Source organism: Perognathus longimembris, chromosome 1, assembly GCF_023159225.1.
Source record: "Perognathus longimembris pacificus isolate PPM17 chromosome 1, ASM2315922v1, whole genome shotgun sequence".
Taxonomy (NCBI): domain Eukaryota; kingdom Metazoa; phylum Chordata; class Mammalia; order Rodentia; family Heteromyidae; genus Perognathus; species Perognathus longimembris.
The window spans coordinates 17103806-17122367 of NC_063161.1; the positions used below are offsets into that span (position 1 = coordinate 17103806).

General features: G+C 40.1%; 1 protein-coding gene across 1 annotated transcript; it reads left to right on the forward strand.

The window, feature by feature from the left end:
* The first annotated feature begins 12147 nt into the window (after positions 1 to 12147).
* LOC125353863 (protein phosphatase 1 regulatory subunit 3C-like) lies at positions 12148 to 13801 on the forward strand. The gene has a single exon (XM_048349564.1). The coding sequence runs from the start codon at positions 12221 to 12223 to the stop codon at positions 13172 to 13174; it is 954 nt and encodes a 317-aa protein (XP_048205521.1). The 5' UTR covers positions 12148 to 12220; the 3' UTR covers positions 13175 to 13801.
* Positions 13802 to 18562: the final 4761 nt, after the last annotated feature.

Sequence of the window (18562 nt, forward strand, 5' to 3'; positions counted from 1 at the left end):
CTTTTTGGTCCAGTCAAGTAATTTGGATGTCTTTTCCCTGTAACTGCTCTATTCTTTCTCATTTGTTCTGCCTCCACTTCCCTTTTAGAAGGGAATGCTTCCCTCCTGGGATACATTCTCTCCTTTTCTCAGCAGTCACAACCAGTTTCACATGTCAAATAACAAATCAAGACTAATATTAAGTGAAACAGGAGGGGACTTTTGTGGGTTCTTTGGAGGTTTCCTGTTGGAGACCTCTGACATTGCAAAACATCCTGACATGGGTGAGGCTCTCTTTCTGCCATTCGCCATACTCCACAGTATACTTTTTGTTTCTGAAATGGCCTAGAGCCATGGGGCAGCCATTTTGAATGAGGTCCTTAAAGAAAGGCTGTAGCAGGCTGTCCTCTGCAGCATCCGTCTGGTCCATTCAGTGCCATTTTCTTCTAAATTCTGAGGGCCCAACGCTCTCTCCTTGCTCTCTGTCATGGACAGCATCATTCAGCCTCTCTGACTCCTGTGGTTTATTCTGGTGAAAATCAGACTCTAGTCTCTGTATTCCCCAGACTCCAAGGAGCATAGATGAAGATTTCTGTGGTGGGTAGAACAAAGACTACTTTCCTGAGAGCTCCATGCCCCAACCCATAGAATTTGTAAATGTGTTGCTATTGGTCTTCATCCATTTTCTGTTGCTGTAACAAAATACTTGAAATGTGCTCATTTATAAAGCATCAGTATTTACTTGGCTCCCAGTCTGGAGGATGGGTGATTGTGTCTGGTGAGAGCCATGTGCTATCCCATAACATGGTGGAAAACCAGGAGAGCAAATGGATACATTTGGAAGACACAAAACATGAGATGGCTTTGCTTCCTTGCCAACCAGTCCAGTTCCATAAAGAGGGAGAATTTGCTCCCAAGAGAATTAACCTAGTCCAACAAGAAAGGCATTAAAATGTATCAATGACCTAATCACAACTTACAGGCTCCACCTGCCAACACCATCCCTAATGCTTCAATGGCAATTAAATTCCAACAAGAGTTTTGTGTGTAGCATTACCTCACCTGGAAAAGGGACTTGATAGATGTGACACAGGTTATGAATCTGAGTCAAGATACAGATTATCTTGGATTTTCCAATCTGATGATCTAACTACAGGAATCCTTAAAAGTGGAGAATGTGTCCCAATGGTAGTCAGAGAGAAAGATGTAACTACCAGAGAAGATTCAGGGACATGTGACATGAGGACATTTCACCATCACTGCTGACTTGAAGATGGAGGAAATCAGCACCAGACCAATGAACCAGAGAGCCACAGAAGCTGGGAACAATCTTCTGCTCTAGTCAGTGGGTCCACAAGGACTTAATCCCTCAACTGCAAGGGAACTAAACGTGCAGGAAACAGATTATTCCATAGAGCTTCTTAAAAGGAACTCAGCTGCCGATAGCTTGAACATTCCCTCTGGCTTGATGAAAATCCCATAATTGATCCTCATCTTCTGCATTGGCCATGCCCCTCCCATTAGATTCTGAGCACTTTGGGGCCCATTTACCTGTTCACAGTTAATTTCTGTGACCAAGTCAGCTCCCGAATTCATTCTCTCCTGCTATTTTATGTACACTTCCAGGAGGACAGCATGCCTGAATCTTTCAGAACATAGATTTCCAGGCTTGAAAGAGATTCTAAAGATCAGCTGTTTCACTGCTTCCCTCCCCCCCCACTTTCCAATCCTGAACCATCCCTCCTCTTATTCTATTATGATCATTTTTCTGAGCTCCCTGGGGTAATGTCATTCCAGTACAGGGCCTGAAGTCACGCAGGAAATGAATGAATGAATGATTTTTTTTTCTCAGTCGTGGGGCTTGGGTCAGTCAGTCAGGGCATGAATACTATCTCTGAGCATTTTCGCTCAAGGCTAGCACCCTACCTACCACTTTGAACCACAGCACCACTTCTGGTTTTCTGGTAGTTAATTGGAGAGAAGAGTCTCATGGACTTTTCTACCCTAGGCTGGCATTGAACCACAACCCTCAGATTTCAGCTTCCTGAGTACTTAAGATTATGAGCATGAGCCACGGATGCCTTGACTAAATGAATGATTATTTGTCCCCATACTGGCTTCCACAAAACAGTCCTTGGGACAACTCAGAGTTATAGAACCTCCTCTGTACAGGATGGTCTTTAACTATCTAAAGCTATCCTGTCCTAATTGTCCTATCCTTTCATGTTTGATAGATGTTTCAAACCTACAAAGGATATTCCTACACATCAATTACAGCTGTTTCTCTTTCAGTTATATAATAGCCTCTCTAAGGAATGTTCTGCTTTCTGGCACCTATTTAGCATGAGGGTGGGCCAGAAGACATTGTGTAACTATTACAAAAGTATGTGGTTTGAATCCAAAAGTCTTATCTCAGCAACCCAGACGCAGGACTCTGCCAGGACTCACAGCTTCTCTGTTTTCTATGGTGTGAAATCTGCAGATAGCCCCAAGTAGGATAGGTTGCTACCCAAGGCCTCATAGCTTGCTTTAAGTGTAAGGGGATACTCAGTGGGTTTTTATATGATCTCTTGAAATTTCCTCTGAAGTCTCAAAGCTGAGAACAAAAGGTGAAAAGTATTCCAAGATTTCTGAATAGAATACCAGATGTGTCTATGCAGACAGTGTGAGTTCTGCTACAGGGAGTATGGATCTTGCCCATATGCGCATGAGGTTTATGCAGGAGAAGGGGGATTAGGAACTTCTAGCAGAGGGTCATGGTGTTTCCTTTTGTTTCCCTGGTGGGAAGAATTCCAGACCTGAGGATGCTAGTGGAGTTTAGGGATTGGAGTAGAGTAAGTTTGAGAGAGTATGAGAAAGTGAGCTGGGGTATTATGGAGGTTAGGGCTATCATGGAATGGAAGCTGGTAACAAATAGGCTTGCTTCCTGCTTGCTGAGACTGGAATTTGGGAGGGTGGCCAGAGTCCTAAATGAGTAGAGAGGAATTCAGTGGCAACACTGCTAGAGATGGTAATGGCAATCACCATCTGACAAATTGTCAAAAGGGAGGAGAAAATGGTGGGGAGAGACAATACAAAATAGTTGGTCAAAAAGCAAACACAAAAACAACAAAAATAAAACAGTTGGTCCATGATCATTGGTGGACAACTGGTTACTCTCCTGAGTGGCATTTACTTTCTGTGCTCATCCTTCGTGGTCTTCTTTCTATACTACCAAAGAACAAGAATCCACCACACTTCTGGGCACATTCCCTTAGCTTTCTTTGCACAAGACTGGCACTGTACAGCTTGAGCTATAGCTCTACTTCCAGCTTTTTGTGGTTAATTGGGGATGAGAATCTTATGAACTTTCCTCTCTGGGCTGGTTTTGAACTGTAATCTTTGGATCTCAGCTTCCTGAGTAGCTAAAAGGACAGGTATGTCTTTAGCCTACTTGATGAGGGGGCTATTGGTTCTTTGCGGTTTTGTTTTGGAAGTAGGTAATTTTTTTAGTTCTGCAAATATTTTAGAGATGAGGCCTTTGTCTGTTGAATGTCCGGTAAAGATCTTCTCCCAGTCTGTGGGCTTTCTGTTTATCTTGCGAGCTATGTCCTTTGCCGTGCAGAAGCTCTGCAGCTTGATGCAGTCCCATTTGTCCAACCTTTCTTTGATTTGTAGCCTTTCTGGGTCTTTGTTAAGGAAGTTCCGTCCTACGCCAAGGAGCCCAAGTGTTTCTCCTGCTCCTTCCTTTAGTGTTTTCAGGGTGCCTGTTTTGATTTCAAGGTCTTTAATCCATCTGGAATTGATTTTGGTGCAGGGTGATATATAAGGATCTAGTTTTAGTTTGTTGCTTGTGTTGAGCCAGTTTTGCCAGCACCACTTGTTAAAGAGGCTCTACATCACTGGCCATAAAGGAAATGCAAATCAAAACAACATTGAGATTCCATCTCACCCCAGCAAGAATGTCATATATCAAGAAAACTAATAATAACAATTGTTGGAGGGGATGTGGCCAAAAGGGAACCCTACTTTATTGTTGGTGGGAATGTAAACTGGTTCAGCCACTCTGGCAAGCAGTATGGAGATTCCTCAGAAGGCTCAATATAGAACTCCCTTATGACCCAGCAGCCCCACTTTTGGGTATCTATCCAAAAGACCACAAACAAAATCACAGTAATGCCACCAGCACAACAATGTTCATCGCAGCACAATTTGTCATAGCTAGAATCTGGAACCAACCCAGATGCCCCTCAGCAGACGAATGGATCAGGAAAATGTAGTACATATACACAATGGAATTTTATGCCTCTATCAGAAAGAATGACATTGTTCCATTTGTAAGGAAATGGAAGGACTTGGAAAAAGTTATACTAAGTGAAGTGAGCCAGACCCAAAGAAACATGGACTCTATGGCCTCCCTTATTGGGAATAATTAGTACAGGTTTAGGCAAGTCATAGCAGAGCATCACAAGGCCCAATAGCTATACCCTTATGAACACATAAGATGATGCTAAGTGAAATGAACTCCATGTTATGGAAACAATTGTTATATCACAGTTGTAACTACTTTCAACGTCCTATGTGTATCTGTAGCTTCTATTATTGATGTTGTTCTTGTATCACCTTCCTGTGGTTGTACCTACACTATCTCTGTAATCTTATCTGAGTATATTGGAAACCGTGTTTACTGGTATTGGAAGTAAGAAATTCAAAGGGAATACCAAATTTGAGAGACACATGGTAAAAAAAGAGAAACAACTACAAAAGCAATACTTGCAAAACTGTTTGGTGTAAGTGAACTGAACACCTGCGGGGGGGGGGGGGGGGGGAAGGGAAAGGGGGGGGAGGGAGGGGGGTAGGAGGGACAAGGTAACAAACAGTACAAGAAATGTATCCAATGTCTAACGTATGAAACTGTAACCTCTCTGTACATCAGTTTGATAATAAAAATTTGAATAAAAAAAAAAAGGACAGGTATGAGCCACTGGCTCCCAGGTATATCCTTACTTAAATTTTGTTTATTGTTACTATAAAAATGATGTATAGAGCGTACAATTACATAAGTCAGGTAAAGAGTACATTTCTTTTTTTTTAACCATTACTTTTGTTTTGGTCAGTTGTGGGGCTTGAACTCAGCGTCTGGGTGTTATCTTTGAGCTTTTTCATGCAAGACTAACACTCTGCCACTTTGAGCCATAGTGCCACTTCTGGTTTTCTTGTGGTTAATTGGAGATAAGAGTCTCAAGGACTTTCCTGCCCCAGCTGATTTTGAACAGTGATCCTCAGATCTCGTCTCCGGAGTAGCTAGAATTATAGGCTTGAGCTACCAGCACCCAACTTGTGCCATTAGTTTTTAAGATAATCAAGGGCATGAAAAGTCTTCTAGATGAGTCATTCCATGGAATCTTGAATACTCTTTCTAAAAAATCTGATAGTCTGTCTTTTTTTTTTTTTCATGAAGACATCTCTAGTGGTGTTCTGTTCTAAATGGGGCACAGCTTTACTAGATACTTCACAGTGATGATTTGATTTCTTATTGCCACTTACTGATGATGGCTCTGACAACAAAGTCATTTAGAAAAAGGCAGTTTCTTGTTCCTTCAGTTTGAAGACCATTATATTTCTACTTCCTAGGAACCATGTTTATCACTCCTGCCAAATCCTTCCTTCTCAGGATGGGCATCCTCATACCCCACCAACTGTTCCTCAGATGATGTGGTTAAAGTAAAATGATTTAAAACCATGGGCTTCAATTCAAACTGGCACCAAACTACTTTGGGATTTTTACCCTGAATTAACTCTAATTATTGCATTTCAAACTAGCTCTAGTCCGTCCCTTCCTTCCTTCCTTCCTTCCTTCCTTCCTCTCTATATGTCTTTCTCTTTCTTGCTGTCTATCATCATCTATCTACCCTTCTTTCTCCCTCCCCTCCCTCCTTCTCTTTCCCCTCTCTGTTATTATACCCCTCAACTAGATCTAGTTGTATGTATACATAAGGTGTGTGAACAGAGAAAAGTCAGTTATTACTTTCCATATTCTATATCTAGTCTCCAAAGAACAAGACTCCTGGTTCTGTTTGTAAAGATAGGCTGGCCCTGGTTTAGATATACAAATTAAACAGCCATTTCCAGTAAACTGTAATGGGTCGATCTAGGCTCTAAAGTGAATTGCTAGAAGTTTGGCATTTTTCTTAGATACAAAAGCAATACTTGCAAAACTGTTTGGTGTAAATGAACTGAACAACTCATGGGGGGGAAGGGAAAGGGGGACTGGGGAGGGGGGAATGAGGGAGGAGGTAACAGTACAAGAAATATATCCAATGCCTAATGTATGAAACTGTAACCTCTCTGTACATCAGTTTGACAATAAAAATTAAAAAAATAAAATAAAAGATTGTGTCAAAATATTTAGTAGAAAAAACAATTCTTGGATAGCAAGCTAGGTAAAGCTTACATGTCTTTAATACAAGACTGGATTGACAGGATTCCAACCAATTCAAAATGATGCTTGTAGACTTTTAGAATACATTTTCCCCCCCAACAGATATATATGTATATATATGTACATACATACATATATACATGTACATACACACACGTGAGCACACACACACACACACACACACACACACACACACACACACACACACACCAGTGGGTGGGTTGGCAGCATCCAGAAGAACTTCCACTTACTCAATAGCCTGTAGCAGTTGACTGAGAAAAACAATGTGACATATAAAAAAAAGCAAGTATTTTTGTTTAAAAATAGTTCTCAAAAGGCTTTAAAAAGTCAATTTACTAAGCTAGGTGTGGTGATGTATACCATAACCCCCGCTATATGGGAGTTGGAGATTGGAAGACTGTGGTCCAAGGCTGCCCCAGACAAAAAGCCCAAGATCCTGTCTGAAAAAATGGCTCATGTGGTAGAGTGTGAGGCCCTGAGTTTCAATCCCCAATACAAGTACTAGGTGAGCAAGTACACGTACTCACTTCTAGGTGATGTTTTATTTGACCTTTTCTATGTTGGTGTTGCTTATCAAAGGGCTGGAGTGCTCTTTTCATTGTTCCATGTGTATATCCAGAGATGAGTGTTAGGAAGCAGGAGGGGCACTGGAGATGGTGCACTCTGGTCTTGGAGATAAGCCCTAGTACAATTCTAAGCTAGAAGAGGTTACATCTGTTCAGAGTCAGAGAGCCAGTGAGGGAGATAGAGTGACACTAGATGAATGTCTGCTGGATCCTGGGAATGGGGCCATGGAAATGTTGACAACCACTTTTCCTCTCATAGAGGCTTTCAGAGAGGAATAATATCAGCACCCAGGTGGTAAGAAGGAGAGAAGCAGTCCCTGACATCTTGATATTGTTATGAACAGCTAGGTCTTGATGTGTGCTTGGTAGATGTAAACAATTTATAGAACATGAACGTTACTTAAGGGTACTCCAAGATCACGATGCTTCAAAACAGAAGTGTAGTCATGCCTGAATAAAGACAGTACATGAACTTTATTGGAAGCACTAAATACCAAATGTCTTTCTTTGTCAAGTAAAGTGAGTGGTAACTGCTAACTCTACCCCTTATTGATTGCTGTAGCATTGCTTTAGGGGCCTACCTTCTTTAGAAGACATTAAGGTACTCAATTACAAAATTGCCCCTGCTGATAGTTCGGACTCCAGGTGGTGTATGTGCTTCCTTGGACTCTCCTTCAAATCACTGAACCAAATTCCAAATCCTATGAGTCCTTTCTAACATCCTCATGCTGAAACACCAGGGGTTGCCATGGTAATGCATTCCATCTTCTTGCAACCCATAATAAAATGTAGGCATTCAACATGTTACAGGGATTTTTGGGCTTGAGGGCATTGACAGTGGTCAGAGAGTGGGATAATATGTATCTGAATGATGCTAATAAGAGCTAAACACTTCTTTCAAAGATAAGCAAATAATAAAATGGAACAGAACATAGAGTCTAGGAGAAAGTTACTGTTGAATTAGGGGGAAAGGAACACGATTTCTAGACTTGCACAGGCCACATAGCAAGCTTGCAGTTAGCCTGGGCTACAAAATAAGACCCTATCTCTAAATTTATTAGAAGGAGGAGGGGGGAGGAAGACTGCTAATAATAGCTCAAGATCAATTTGGCTCTTGTTCCTCAACCATCCATCTCTCTACAATCACCAAGCTGTAGTCAGCCAATTAGCAGAGACACTGCTTCAGAGAACTTCAGTCCAAAAATGATTCAGTGGAAGGATCATCTGAGTTTGAAACAAGCAAACACTACTGTAAGAGAAATGTTAGATTTACTGCAGATTGGCTTGCTCAGTAAGCATTCCAGCACTCTTGGGGTATGCCAAGGCTGAAAAGCTTTAAACCCATGCCTCCTCGAATTGCTTTTGGCTCTGTATAATGATATAGATTCGGCCAAGATGAAAGATTTAAGTGAGGATGGGTTTAGATGCAGGTCATGTGGGAGGTTGGTTGGTCATGGGGCATCCATTTTACTGGCACTGAAAGTGGCTGAGATAATGCTAGAGGTGGCTTTCTGATGGCAGTCTGCTTCCTGGCAGGGCAGAGGCAGTTGATGTGGCCATGCCTCTGTTTCAGCAGGTGACAGAAACAGTGGCCTGTCATGTTGGCAGGAAGAGTAGTTTCATTAGCAGTTCAGATCTCAAATCTGCATTGCAGCATTGCCCATAAAAGCTCAGTCTAGAATAGTGCTGTCCTGTAGTGAGGTAACATGACACAAATATGTAATTAAACATTTCTAGTAGCTTCTGTTGAAGAAGTACAAGAAATATGTTTTGATCATGTATTTTATTTAACTCAGTATAATTAATATAATAAAAATATAAATATAATAAAATATAATTCTATTGACTGATAAAATCAATATGAAGTATTAATAAGATAGGTCATATTCCTTTTGGGTTTGTTTTATTTTATACTCAAGCACATTTCACTGGAGACTAAGCATATTTCAAATGCTCAGTAGTTACATGTGACCTGTATATTGAGAGTACAAGTCTGGGGTTTTGTTTTCTTTTTCTCTTCTCTCTCCTCTTCCCACTTCTCCTCTCCTCTCCTCTTCTCTTCTTTTGAGTTCTAGAGATTCAATTAGTAATTTGATACCTTGTGATAAATCTTTCTGTGCTTTAACTTGTGTCTTATGCTGAACAGTAGCTGATAGATGTGTGTTAACAGAAATTTTTTTTTACACATATTTAATTTAGCAGAGCTCATTTGAACAAACCAGACCATGCTGAGAAGCTGGGCAAGGTTAGAGGGCTCTGCCCAGCAGGGTGAACAGTGAACTTTTATAGGCTGACATTGGCTTACTATAATTGGCTACAGCTAGGCATTTGCCTTATTTGGGTGTGCCTGTGATTGAGTGAAACTTGGCTATTTGTGGTTGGTTGTTATGCTCCTGCTTAGATTTTTAGTTTATTTGCAAAGTTAGGTTGAGGTTTTCTTTTGGAGGAACTCAGAGTACAGAGATAGCCTCGGGCTAATGACCTCCTGCTTATTTAACCAACAGAAGCAATAGGCAGGTGAGAATGAACCTGAAAAAGTTCAGTGAGCACTGGCAAAATTAATGAAAAGAAAAAATCATACCTAGACACATGTGGATGACTTTTTGAATTGCAAAGATAAAGAACCTCAGGCGAAGTGGGACGCTCTGTTTCCCACTCTTACTCTATAAAGGAACAGCATATAGGTCAGCCTCAGCTTCCTTTTCTGCAATGGTAAATGGCAAGAGGAAATAATTGCTGGCTGTAGATTTGGGGCATAAAAGGTATTAATTGACAGTTGTTTCTACTCAGTATTTTTTTTCCAGAAGAATAAAAAATATGCAAATGTTCATGAAATATATCATGCACAGAAAAATTTTGAAGATATTATTTCGCAATACTTTATTATTATTTCAGCATTTCCTCGTTTTACTTCTTTTTTTCTCTCATAGTTTCTTGTTCTTTTCTTCCTGGCCATTTCAAAATGATTCTTTAAGGTTACAAATATAGTTTTAATTAAATACAAAACAAAACAACTAATGTTTGGCTGAGCAAGGTTGTACATGCATACAATCCAGCATTCGGGAGGCAGAGGCAGGAGGATTTCAAGTTTAAGGCCAGCCTGGGCTGTAGAATGAGATTCCTATCTCAAATAGCAACACAAAAACAAACAGAAAATAAGGATTTTCTTTCTGTAGTAATTTTACCTATTAATGTTATTTTTTCATAATGCTAATCTTATTGCCTTCTTGGATTTTAGTTGGTGGCCTCTTTGTGAGGAGAAAGTTTTGTTTATTTATATGTCTAGGTACTTATCTGGACCCCTGTTTCCCCCTCACCCTCAATCTGGTAGTTTTGAGGTGGTTCTCACCAGGACCATGGACTTTCCAGGTGTGTGTGTGTGTGTGTGTGTGTGTGTGTGTGTGTGTGTGTGTTAGAACACTTAACATGAGATCTACCTTCTGAACAACATTTGTGTGTGTGTATGGGTGTGGGTTGTGAGGCTTGAACTCAGGGCCTGGGCGTTGTCCTTGAGCTTCTTCCCTCAAGACAGGGCTCTACCACTTTGAGCCACAGTGCCACTTCCAGTTTTCTGGTGCTTAATTGGAGATAAAAGTCTCACTGGACCTTTTCTGCCCAGGATGGCTTCAACTACTTCCTGAGATCTCAGTCTCCTGAGTAGCTAGGATTACAGGCATGAGCCACTGGCACCCCGCTCTGAACAACTTTTCAAGTATAAAATATTATTGTTAACTACAGGTCAACAGTGTTGACCGCAGGTCTTACATTGGTTGCTTGGTAACCCTGTCCCATAATGATATAGTAGTGTAGCCCCTAGATGGCTAGCCTGGAGCTCAGGTAAGGAGGTTTGCTTTTCTAAGCCCACAGCATCACAGAAGCTGTGGACCCAGGTAGCAGTCTGTTGAGGCTGTTTGCAGCTTCCTTTCTTATGCTGGGGAGCACTTACTTAATTTCTCTGGTCTCAAGCCACAAGCCTGGCCTCCTGAGGGGCATTGCTATGCCTGTTGTTACAGGAGACAATATGTTCTGTTGTGGCTCTGCTGTTTATTTACTACCAGAGTTGATTCTACTAGGTAGCAGCATCTATTCTCTCTGGCAGGTGCCTGTGCTGAGCTATTTAGTAATGGCCACATCAGCCCTGTCTATTATTCCTCAGAAGCAGCATTCTTGGCACCTCAGGCTGCTCTAGCCTGGAACCCAGTAGGCCTCTTGGCTCAATTCTATTCACTGCCCTGGGTTTTTATTTTAGTTCTGGGCCCGTGTATGTTTTGTTTTTGAGAATGTCTGTGACTTGAGTTTTCTCTGTTCTTCTGTATTTTTATCTGTGATGTGTAACAGAAGGATTGAGGATCTCAAAATACATACTTATATATGATATTCTGACAAGAAGTTTCTTAAGGGTGTACTGCAGATGATTGAGACAAATAGGTACTAAAATAAAGAAGTCAGGACAGGGGAAGTTACTGTATTAAAGCGGGGAGAGCTCAAGTTTTTTAGATAAAGCCTAATGAATGCAATAATTGTGAACAGTGACAAAACAAAGGGCTAAAAGTAATTTCTTAAAGTTAGTAAATATAACTTAAAAAGTAATTATTATGATAGTGTATTATTAGACTATCTGGTATAATAAGTTTTAGACATGAAGGAGCAAAGGGAAACAAATGCCACAAAATTAATATGAACAAAAAGTGTACTAGCCTTTTATGGTAGTTATACATTTGCAATTGCATCTACTTAGAAGGCAGAGGTAGGAAGATTATGAGTCCTGAGACCAGTTAGGGCAAAGTTAGAAAGACCTTGTCTGAGTACAAGATACAAAGTCAAAACCAAATACAAAGTCAGAAGCCAAAGTCTTGGCTCTAGTAGTAAAGCCCTTGGATTCAATCCCCTATACTATAAAAACAAAAACAAACTTGCATGAATTTAGAGGAGTAGAAATTTATGATTGCTATTATAGTCCATGAGACCTTAAAGGATGAGGTGTAAGTTGGATTCAGCGGTAAACTGACATCTTCAGTGGAATCCATTATTCAACAAAACAAGCAAGTACCCAATTTAAGAAAAACAAAGAAATCCAGGTACTGGAGGCTTATGCCTGTAATCCTAGCTACTCAGGAGGCTATAGTTTAAAACTAATTCCAGGGGCAGTCTACTAGGGCCGTCACCCATAGCAGTGAACGCTGCCTGCTACGAGGGTGCCGGCTCTGTCGGTCTGCCGCCGCCTCCCAGCCTCATGAGCTGCACCAGAATGATCCAGGTTCTGGACCCACGTCCTCTTACAAGTTCAGTCATGCCAGTGGATATGGCCATGAGGTTTTGTTTTGCTTATTCGCCACCTCTGAGGAGTTTCCTGGGCCCTTACAATGACTTTCAACGAAAAATTTTTGTGAATAAATTGAAGCCTTTGAAACCATGTCTCAGCCTCAAACAGGAAGCCAAATCACAGAAAGAATGGAAACACTCACACAACCAAGCCAAGAAGCGGGTTGTATTTGCTGACTCCAAGGGCCTCTCTCTTACTGCAGTCCACGTCTTCTCTGACCTTCCAGAAGAACCTGCATGGGATCTTCAGTTTGATCTCTTGGACCTGAATGATATCACCTCTGGTTTAAGACTCCATGAGGAGAAAAACCTGATTTTAGATTTTCCTCAGCCTTCCACTGATTACTTAAGTTTCCGGAATCATTTTCAGAAGAACTTTGTTTGTCTGGAAAATTGCTCTTTGCAAGAACGAACAGTGAGTGGGACAATCAAAGTGAAAAATGTGATCTTTGAGAAGAGGGTTCAGGTCCGCATTACATTTGACTCCTGGAGAAGCTACAGGGATGTGGACTGTGTCTACATGAAGAATGAGTATGGCAGCTCAGATAGTGACACCTTCTCCTTTACCATTGACTTACCCTCCGTCATCCCAACTGAGGAGAAGACTGAGTTCTGCATTTCTTACCAAGCGAATGGGCAAGTCTTCTGGGACAACAACGAGGGTCAGAATTACCAAATAGTTCATGTGCAGTGGAAACCGGATAGGGTGCAGACGCAGATGACACGCCAGAATTGTGCATTCAACCAGATGCCTCCTAAGACTGAGTCGGAGTCAATAGTCTTTGGCAGTCCGAGGCTGGCTAGTGGCCTGTACCCAGAATGGCAGAGCTGGGGCAGAATAGAGAATTTGGCCTCTTATCGATGAATTAAGCAACCTACTGATTGATCTTGACCTGTTGTAGTCCCTATGCAATTCTAGGTCTGTATTGCTCAATATTAGGAAGCCTTTGCTACTTTCCATCGATAGGTTTAGCTTTGAGTCTTTGGGACCTGGCAACAGAAAAATATGAGCCATTTGAGCATTTTGTTCTAGATGATCAAGTAACAGCCTGGGAACTATTTCTGTTTAATCCTTTATTTTTTCTCCCAGTACCCTTCCTGTCTTCCCTCTCAATTCACTAGCTTTCACATTGGGCAAGAACAACTTGAGGAAGGACAGTTGATGGTGATGGAAAGCTGTGTTAATGGTATGAGGAATGTGTGAAAGGGTTAAGCAAATAGCTCTGAGACTCAAACCAGAGTAGAAGTGGAGGTCTGAACATTTAATTGTTGGTGAAATGATGTAAGGTTATTTTGTGTTTTGAAGTTGGTTTTTCAACTTTTTCTCCTGGAGAAGTAACTCAGAAGAGAGGAAAGAGGTCTGTTCTACGTATTGTGAAGAAAAGCCAAATCAACTTTTAGGGTATTGGATGGTGTTGGGGGAAGATGAACTATATAATTTTGGAGACTCAAGACCTTAAGTAAAGCCTTTCTGTTTAACCATGGTCTATTTAAAAAAAAAAGTCATGTGTAACCTCTCTGTACATCAGTTTGATAATAAAAATTTGAGAAAAAAAAGTCATGATTTGGGGCAAGTTTAATTGAATCTGTATTTGAAATCCTAAATGTGACAAGTGACTTTGCCATCAAGGCATAGTACTTGGGTTCTTGGTATATATGGAATGTTGTGGCCAACTAGTTATGCCATCACCCATGGCTTAACAGCACCCAGGAATCCATTTATGTCAAAGATAGTTCTTTCCAAGTGCCTTGATTAAACCAAAAAATAATGTTGTTGTTTAACCCAAATATCTGATCATGCATGAGTTTCTGACCTTCCACAAAGGTCCATTCTCTAGTATTGCTCCTGCAATACTGTTGTACTTTCAAGAGTGTTGTCAGTGTACACAATTCACATCCTTCATATTGAAGGTGACTCATCTTTCTGTCATGCTTTTTTGATGCAGTGTTTGAAGTGAGGACTGACACTAGGATTCTCAATACCAGAGTCCAGTACCTTGCACATAGAAGGAGCAGTCTATTTTGTTGCCTGTTTTTGTGTTGTTTTACTTTCCTTTGAAGTCAAATGCTGCTGTTCTTTTTAAAATATATATTTAAAGAGAAAGGATGTGAATTTTTTGGGGGGTGTGAATTCTTTTCATGTGTGCATAAATCCATTCATTAAGATCCTGAGGACCGGATTCCTGAAATGTTTGATTCATCTTGTGCATGTCTATTGAGAAATGTTAGGAGAATGCAGTTAATTTTAACATGTGTGATCTTCTATACTGGAAAAGTGCTGTTGGTGTAACTCAGCTATGACTGTATTTGAGCTTGTAACTAGTATCCATAATTTTTCTACTGTAAATATTACAGTTTCTTCTAGTTATCCTCTAGGAGCTTCTCACTTTAAGAATAAATGTGTTTGATAGAAGAAAAAAAAAACAAACTAATTCCAGGAAGAAAAGTTCCTGAGACTCCAATTAACCATCAGAAAGCAGGAAATGGAAGTGTTGCTCAAGTGGTAGAATGTCAGCCTTGAGCAGAAAAAACCTAGCAAGTATGTGAGACCCCGAGTTCAAGCCCCAGTATTAGCACAAACAAACAAAGCCAAAGGTGTCAACTTAAGGAGAGTATTAGTGAGTGTCAAATATTAAATACACAATTAGCAAATATTTGAATAAAGAAATGAAAACACTGTAGGACTGATATATTAGATGACATTGAAAAACCAATGACATTGTTCAAGAAAACCTTTGGAAAATAAAAAAAAATTTAAAATGAAGTGAAATTACTGACATAAAAAAGAAAATTCTTTCCTTTGAGAAGACTTACTGAATAGTAGGAAATCCTTGGATTTGGAAATAAGAGAAAGAGTATTATTGGCAATAATGTTGATTACTATTGAAGATGGGTCTAAGTACCTGGGGTTCATTACACTGTTCCATGTACTTGTATGCATGCTTAAACTTTTTCATAATTAACGGGTAAACAATTTAGAAGAGAATGTTACACTTGACTCCATGGTAACATATTTGAAAATTTCCATAATGAAAGAACACATTACTAAGACTGACTTAAGAAGTAAACAATGTGAACAGAACAACAACCCTGGAAGACATGATAAAAGAATTATCCCCTAATGACACCAAGCTGTGATTATTTTATTCATGAGTTTCTTCAAGAGATCTGTGTCTGATGCTCTGTAAATTATATGGAAATTGAGCCATTAAATCATTCATCAAGATTGCTGCAACCTTATTTCTAGGACCTAAGATACAGACAACAAAAATATCAAACAAATTTATGTGCAAATATACAAACTTACAAGTAAAAGAACAAGGAAATTAAACTCAGTTGCACTCAATGAATTAATGTCCATTTAACCAATTTATCATATCCTAGTTAGTATGTATTGGCTTCTTAGCCAATATGTCCCACAGAGGAATGGAGGCTCCTGGTGAATTTGCTTTGGTGTGCTCTAGAATTACTATCCTTTTTAATAACAGGCTTCCAAACCAGTTATACCAATAGTGTTTGCTACTATATTTATGTAATGTAGTTAAATATTTATATAAATGGATGAATGATGATTATGGAAAAAATGTTTCTATAGAAGTTAGACTAAATGCATTGAAAGAACTCAAAGCAAGTGAGATCACTCAAAAAAAATTAAGCTAGGTAAGGATGAGACAATGCTATATTTGGAAAAAACTCCCCAAAGTCTAGGAGAATAATGTATTTATGTTGTTTTAGGAGCAATTTAAATTTATCTTCTTTAAAGAAACTAAATGTGAGACAGCAACATATTAGGGGAGTGATTTAGGTAAGACAGATGGTACAGAATTCTACATAGGAAAACATACTTAAAGTCATTAGTTGGGGCAATAGTCACTAGTTAAGGCAATACTATTTGTTTACTAAATTGACCTCCAAATCTCAATGGTGTAATATAATAAACACTTTCCTAGTTATGTCAAGTCCAAATGGCTATACCTGTCTGCCAGGCATGAGGCTGCTCCTGTCTCTTGGTTCTGATATATCCTGCATGTTGCTTCCAAGGTAGCTGTGCTTTTCTACATCTAGCCACAGTGGAAGAGAATAGGGATTCTCATGTGGGCATTGTCAAGGGTAGGGTAGGCCAGGCCTGGGAAGATGTCACATCACTTCAGGTTCCATTGCGTGCCCAGTTATGCAGGCACATGTTATAGCAAAGCAAACTGGGAAATGTGCTTTTACCACATGCCCTGGGAAAAGCAAAAACAAATAGAAACTGAGCCAGTCTTTGCATACCTCCCCCCTCATTTATAAATGTTCATTTATATGTATTAAGTTAGTTTTTTGCCAGTCCTGGGGCTTGGACTCAGGGCCTGAGCACTGTCCCTGGCTTCTTTTTGCTCAAGTCTAGCACTCTACCTCTTGAGCCACAGCGCCACTTCCAGCTTTTTCTGTTTATGTGGTGCTGAGGAATCGAACCCAGGGCTTCATGCATACTAGGCAAGCATTCTACCGCTAAGCCATATTCCCAGCTTTATGTATTAAGTTAAAGACAAAATGTTTAAAGTATTTTTTAAAGTATTTTTTAGAAGCAAAATTCCCTACTTTGTCAGGCATTCTTCAGAGCAGAATGGCACAGTATAATGCATGAAAGCAAAGACTTTGGAACCTGATTTCTGTTTTTGTTTTGTTTTTTTTTTTTTTTGGCCAGTCCTGGGCCTTGGACTCAGGGCCTGAGCACTGTCCCTGGCTTCTTCCCGCTCAAGGCTAGCACTCTGCCACTTGAGCCACAGCGCCGCTTCTGGCCGTTTTCTGTATATGTGGTGCTGGGGAATCGAACCTAGGGCCTCGTGTATCCGAGGCAGGCACTCTTGCCACTAGGCTATATCCCCAGCCCTGGAACCTGATTTCTGAGCTCAAAGGTAAGCTCTTACAATTGTTAACTTTGGACAAGTTATTTAATGTCTCTGAACTTTAATTTTCTTCTAAAGTATTATTTTTGGCAGTATTATTGTATGAACTCAGGGCCTTTTCCTTGCTAGGGAGATATTCTACCACTTGATTCATTTTGTTAGCCCATTGGTTATTTGTGAGATAGGGTTTACTTGAAATAGGTTTGTTGAGATAGAGTCTCATGATTCTCACCCCATTTCCCCCCCAAAGCTTGTCTTGAACCACAATCTCTTAATCTCTACCTGGCTTAAACCAGCTTTGGAGGTAGTGTTAGTGGAATATACATATATTCCATATATATGTTGGGATATGTGATTATTTAGCAAGTATTAGCTATTATTATTTGATTCAATATTTTGATTAGTTTACAGACTAGTGGCTGTCTCTACAGTAGAAAAAGCTTCTCTTACATTTTGAAAAATGTAGTATCTTATTTATTTATTTATTTATTTATTTGGCCAGTCCTGGGTCTTGGACTCAGGGCCTGAGCACCATCCCTGGCTTCTTCCCGCTCAAGGCTAGCACTCTGCCACCTGAGCCACAGCGCCCCTTCTGGCCATTTTCCATATATGTTGTGCTGGGGAATCGAACTGAGAGCTTCATGAGTAGGAGGCAAGCACTCTTGCCACTAGGCCATATTCCCAGCCTTCTTAGAGATTTTTTAAAAATTATCAAATATGCTATAGATTGGAAGTGGAGCTGTGGCTCAGTGGTAGAATGCCAGCCTTGAGCAGAAAGGCTCAGGGATAGTGCCCAGGCCCGGAGTTCAAGCCCCACAACTGACCAAAAAAGAAAAAAATGAATTTCAAATATTTTATAGATAAAAAAAACAAAACAAGAGTAACTTTACTTAAACCTATTAGTAACAAAGTGCAATTATTAGCACCTGTAAAGATGATATATGGTAATAAAATGTTTAACAACTGGCACAGCATGGTACTAATTAGAATGGACTTCTGAATAGTAAGAATCATGTGAATCTTTTATAAACAGAATGGCCATTCCAGTATGGCTTTCTGTAATTGAGAAATCCAGAAGTGTTCCCTCTTTAGGTGAGGCTTGATCTATTTATTTATCTAATAATATTATACCAGGCACAAAGTTTATTTTGTCTCTTTTCTGTTTTTCTGCCATGCATCTTCAATGTATTCCCCAAGATGGCTGTCAGTAGCCCCTGTGGATTTTGCTTCAGTATTTGTATATAAGCAAGAAACAGGCCTTTTTTTTAATGTGAGTAATGGCAAAATTTCTAAGATTTACTCTAGTTAGATTGATTTGAGCCACTTGCTATTCTTATACCAATTGTGGTGGCCAGGGGCATGGC

What these genes read in the sequence shown, in the direction of transcription:
- LOC125353863 (XM_048349564.1), top strand. Translation starts at nt 12,221, where the DNA reads ATGAGCTGCACCAGAATGATCCAGGTTCTGGACCCACGTCCTCTTACA.